The sequence below is a fragment of a genome (assembly GCF_019968955.1).
Source record: "MAG: Porospora cf. gigantea A chromosome Unknown PgA_NODE_1901_length_4558_cov_312.349, whole genome shotgun sequence".
NCBI lineage: Eukaryota > Apicomplexa > Conoidasida > Eugregarinorida > Porosporidae > Porospora > Porospora cf. gigantea A.
Genome location: NW_027151471.1, coordinates 1 through 4,558, shown reverse-complemented (window position 1 = coordinate 4,558; position 4,558 = coordinate 1). Strand labels below are relative to the sequence as shown.

Here is a 4,558-nt window from a genome sequence, read left to right as displayed (position 1 = left end):
AAAAAAAGTCATTAACCGCCAGTGGACATTTCATGGCCAAAGACTACTACGAAGTACTGGGTGTTGCTAAAGATAGCACTGATGAGCAGATTAGAAAGGCTTACAAGAAACTTGCGATGCAGTGGCATCCAGACAAGCATCAGGATGGATCAAAAAAAGCAGCTGAGATGAAGTTCAAGGAGGTTTCTGAAGCCTACTCGGTGCTTTCTGACCCTGAAAAGAGGCAACAGTATGACATGGGTGGAGGTGACCCAAGCAATGTTCAGTTTCAGACTAACATGGACTTCGTCGACGCTAATGATATCTTTGCTCAAGTTTTTGGAAGCGGCTTCACTCGTATGGGTGGTTTCGGCGACGACGTTTTTGGTGACCGCATGGGTGGCATGTTCGGAGGCAACAACCGGGTGAGCTTCACTCGAGGCTCGCGGGCGCAGCCTGTGGATAAGCCTCGACAATACGAGGTGGATCTGCAACTCTCCTTGGAAGAGGTGTTCAGCGGGACCACGAAGAAGCTTAAGGTGTCTCGGAAGCGCTGGGTCGGCTCTCAAACTCGACAGGAAGAACAAGTTCTTAGTGTAAACGTGAAGGCTGGCTGGAAGGATGGAACTAAGGTAACCTTCGCAGGCGCAGGAGATCAGGAGCGACCTGACTTGCCACCTGGAGATATCGTTTTTGTTGTCAAGACCAAGAAGCACTCTGTCTTCGCTCGCGACGGCAGCCACCTCATTCAGAAAGTCACCATCCCTCTGCTGCAAGCCCTAATTGGGTTTATTGTACCAGTACGGACACTTGATGGTCGCACTCTGAACGTCAGAGTGGACGAGGTAGTGGGTCCGACGACGAGGAAAATCATTGCGGGCGAGGGACTTCCCCTTCCGAAGGCTCATGGGAAAAAAGGAGACCTCATCCTTGAGTTTTCTATCCAGTTCCCCAAAACGCTGACGGACCTCCAGAAAACGCAAATCGAAGCAACTCTTACAAAAAATCAGTAATTGCTACAATCGAATGAGTCAAACAACCTGCATCCTGGGCTGCCAATGGGGTGACGAAGGCAAAGGAAAGCTCGTCGACTGTCTTGCCGCACGCGCAGACTGCATTGTACGGTTCAACGGAGGTGCCAACGCCGGCCATACTCTTGTGGTTGAGGGAAAGAAGGTGGCACTGCATCTGATCCCATGCGGAATTGTGAGACCTGGTGTGATGAATTTCATCGGGCATGGCGTTGTGCTGCATTTAGATACGTTTTTTCAAGAACTCGACGGTCTCGTAGGAGTCGTCGAGCAACCTCTCAAGCGCATTCTCATCTCCAATCGAACTCCGCTTCTCTTTAACATTCACAAAATCGTGGATGGTTTGCAAGAAAGCCGGAAGAACTCCCAGAACTCCGGCGTCCATAAAATCGGCACCACTGGCCGAGGCATCGGACCTTGCTACGCGTCGAAGGTTGCCCGTCACGCTGTGCGAGTGTGTGACATGTATCACTGGGACATCTTTGAATCTCGGTACCGAAGCCTCGTCAACGACTTCTGCGAGCAGTACGGGATAGAGTCATACGACACTGTGGAGGAGCTAGCTCGACACAAGACGTATTTTTCCCAGATCCGCGAACAAATCGTTGATGGCGTTCAATATGTCCACAATCTGCGAGAAAGCGGCAAGAAGCTTTTGATCGAAGGAGCCAACGCCGCAATGCTGGACGTGGATCTCGGAACGTATCCATTCGTGACCAGTTCGTCGTGTTGTGTTGGAGGGATCTGCATCGGCTTGGGTTTGCCTTGTCAGGCGGTAAACCATGTTTATGCAGTGGTCAAGGCGTATCTTACGAGGGTTGGCGAGGGGCCCTTCCCTACCGAACTGCACGACGATGTTGGGACATACTTGGCTAAGAAAGGACACGAGTTCGGCACGACCACAGGTCGCCAGCGTCGATGTGGGTGGCTGGACGTTCCCATGCTTCGGTACACCTTCGCCCTCAACGGAGTCACTGCCGTAAACATAACAAAGCTGGATGTGCTGACCGGCCTGCCCTCCATCAAGGTCTGCGTGGACTACCGGCACCAGGACGGACATTTGCTTCCAACAGCCTCGTGGCCTGCCTCCGTAGAGGATTTTAAGCATCTCACGCCCATTTTCAAAGAGTTCGATGGCTGGACCGAAGATCTCGCTGCCTGCAGACAAATGAGTGACCTCCCCGCCGCAGCCCAGAAGTATGTTAACGCCGTGCAGGACTTACTCGGAGTGCCTGTCACCTGGGTGGGTGTCGGACCCGATCGCGAGGATATGATAAGTGTTGAGTGACTACAACTCGGTCTTTAGCAATTAAATTCGTCATGAGAGACTCTTCGGGACGAACTCGACCACGTTAAGTCTGGTCACTACGGCTGCCAGGGTCAGCAGCTCCTCCGAAGAGAGAGCCAAGCAGCAGGGAGCCTCGTCAGGAGTCGTTGTAGAGCACTGCCCCAAGTCCAGATGGCGAATGGCTCTCGCCTCCAAAATACGCTGCCAGAAAACCTTTCTGATTGGCGCCGGAAACAGTAACGGATCCAAGTAGATAAAAACCCGCCACGAGCCTCTCAGCGTCAGGTGGAGAGTCAAAAAAAAATGCCCCATACAGTCCAACAGAACTTCCTGGTTCGTCTCCAGAGTCCGCGAGTTCATGAGAGTGCAATAAACATCTAATGAGCTCTCTCCAGATGGCAACACGCGTATTACCTGACATGTATCGCGCTTCCACGCGTACACCACATAGCTGTCCTCCTCGCTGCCCACGACGACGCGGAGTCTCTCGAGAAGCGGTCGTTGGTGCACTGCTGCGAGTGAGTTAAGGAACATGCGCACCTTCCGGTCAGTGGCACTTCTTAGGGGGTGCTGGGGAGTTATCAGAGGGGACCAATCGATTTCATTGTAGGTCAGGACTTGCTCCACCTTGACCCGCAAGGCTTCCGATTCCAATGCCTCCCGGACGCTGGTGACCATAGGAAAATGCACTCTGTGAACTTGAGACGAGTACTTCGCCTGTTCCTCCGATAGTGGCACGCCAAGACTACAACTGAGGCTTGGTCTGGAGTCTTCCAAGGGGCTAACCAGGGCACGGACCAAACCTGGCATAATTATCGAATATAACTGCTCCAGTCAGGCTGACTCAGTCTTCGTCGAATTAGAGTTGTCGCTCTGTGGTCGTTGTAACTCTGGATCTGCGCACAGTCTATTACTAAATCGGCTTTTTCTTGCCTTTTACATTATGTCCCTCCGACTATGTGGGAGATGCGAGGAGCTGTCGGATGAACTAGCCGGTGCACACACGATGAGGGAACGAGATAGATCATTCAATGCCTCCCCGGAAACAAAGAAAGAGCGAAGACGCGATTTCAATGAGATTTTGCTCGCCGAGTACCGAGTTGCGCAGGAGGACCCGAACGATTCCAGACAACGACGCGTCTCAAGGCTGGAGGAGAGGCAGGCGCGTGCCGTTCAGAGGGACCGAGAACGTCAGTCAGAACGCGCACAGCGGCAGTTGCAAAGACTACGGAAGGCTGAAAGCCGAGAGCTTCGACGAATTGCCAGGTCAACACTCGTCAGCAGGCCCATGTTTGAGAGCACGTTCGACGCATCCCCATTCAGTTCGAGCCTGTGCCGAGATGGAGGTTTGCCGGATGACGTGTTTTTTATTCCCACGGTCGCAATGTCAAGAAGGTACTCCGTACTAAGTGCAATTTCTTCCGGTTCTGTTCCTCGTCCGACGATTTCAGTTCGCGAGGAGTCCCCCTCCCCTCCAGTGGTTGCCATTCAGATGGCGCCGTCGGCGGCGGACCCATCGATAGATATAGAAGACTGCTTCTCCGCCGCCTCGGTGAAATCTGATGCCAAGACATCCGCACATCAGAGCACCTCGCCCAGGGTAGAGGCTCTTTCCACTGAGTGCGTGACTGTGCAGATCGCCGAGCCGATACCCCAGGAGCACGTTCCAGCCGCTATACCTATTGAACCTGCGGCCTTACCTTTACCTATTCCCAGCCGTGACAGGGCGGCTAGCAGTCTGTCTCGCCGACGGGGTAGCCCCAGCCGTGACAGGGCGGCTAGCAGTCTTTCTCCCCGACGGGGTGGCCTCAGAAAGAGCATTCTGTCCTGCCCTAAACGAGAGTCCACCCACTTCACACGCCCCTTACGCCAGAACCGTACTCGCCGAGAACCAAAACCTGCTCCTCAGGCCAAACGGCCTGATGCTGCCGAGGTTCGAGAGCTGAAACAGTCCCTGAACGACCACCCAGTGGTTCGCTACATCAACCAGAGCGACATTGTAACTCGCAACCGTGTACTGACTGTCCAGGAACGACAAGATGAGGTCCGACGCCATTGCGAGCTGGTGAGTGATTGAGCAGCCGCTGACTCAGGCTCGTGAATGGTTTCCCAAGGTGGCTGAAGGTATTCCCTGCACTGTTCTGGGTTCTGGTCAAAGCAAACATGCACATCTGTTTATAACAGCTGACCTGGAGAAGTGCCTAATCGCAGGGCCCAACAAAGACATCGTAGTGCCAGTGGATTGCATGCGGTATGTGTG

The 4,558-nt window shown here is 53.5% G+C and overlaps 4 protein-coding genes across 6 annotated transcripts; 3 read left to right on the top strand and 1 right to left on the bottom strand.

Moving 5' to 3' along the window:
- Positions 1–32: 32 nt before the first annotated feature.
- On the top strand, positions 33–992 carry KVP18_004396 (uncharacterized protein; the record flags this gene model as incomplete). The annotated part of the gene is made up of 1 exon (XM_067956975.1): positions 33–992. The coding sequence occupies one exon, from the start codon at positions 33–35 to the stop codon at positions 990–992; it is 960 nt and encodes a 319-aa protein (XP_067811831.1).
- Positions 993–1,005: 13 nt separating this feature from the next.
- On the top strand, positions 1,006–2,298 carry KVP18_004394 (uncharacterized protein; the record flags this gene model as incomplete). Of its 2 annotated transcripts, none has more annotated exons than XM_067956972.1 (1): positions 1,006–2,298. In XM_067956972.1, one exon carries the CDS (start codon positions 1,006–1,008, stop codon positions 2,296–2,298), a length of 1,293 nt encoding a protein of 430 aa, XP_067811828.1. The 2 variants fall into 2 exon arrangements, with proteins under 2 accessions (XP_067811828.1, XP_067811827.1); XM_067956971.1 differs by having other exon boundaries at positions 1,201–2,298.
- A 30-nt stretch (positions 2,299–2,328) lies between these two features.
- On the bottom strand, positions 2,329–3,108 carry KVP18_004395 (uncharacterized protein; the record flags this gene model as incomplete). Of its 2 annotated transcripts, none has more annotated exons than XM_067956974.1 (1): positions 2,329–3,108. In XM_067956974.1, the coding sequence occupies one exon, from the start codon at positions 3,106–3,108 to the stop codon at positions 2,329–2,331; it is 780 nt and encodes a 259-aa protein (XP_067811830.1). The 2 variants fall into 2 exon arrangements, with proteins under 2 accessions (XP_067811830.1, XP_067811829.1); XM_067956973.1 differs by having other exon boundaries at positions 2,329–2,976.
- A 133-nt stretch (positions 3,109–3,241) lies between these two features.
- Positions 3,242–4,375, top strand: KVP18_004397 (uncharacterized protein; the record flags this gene model as incomplete). Its single annotated transcript, XM_067956976.1, has 1 exon — positions 3,242–4,375. The coding sequence occupies one exon, from the start codon at positions 3,242–3,244 to the stop codon at positions 4,373–4,375; it is 1,134 nt and encodes a 377-aa protein (XP_067811832.1).
- Between the last annotated feature and the right edge of the window lie 183 nt (positions 4,376–4,558).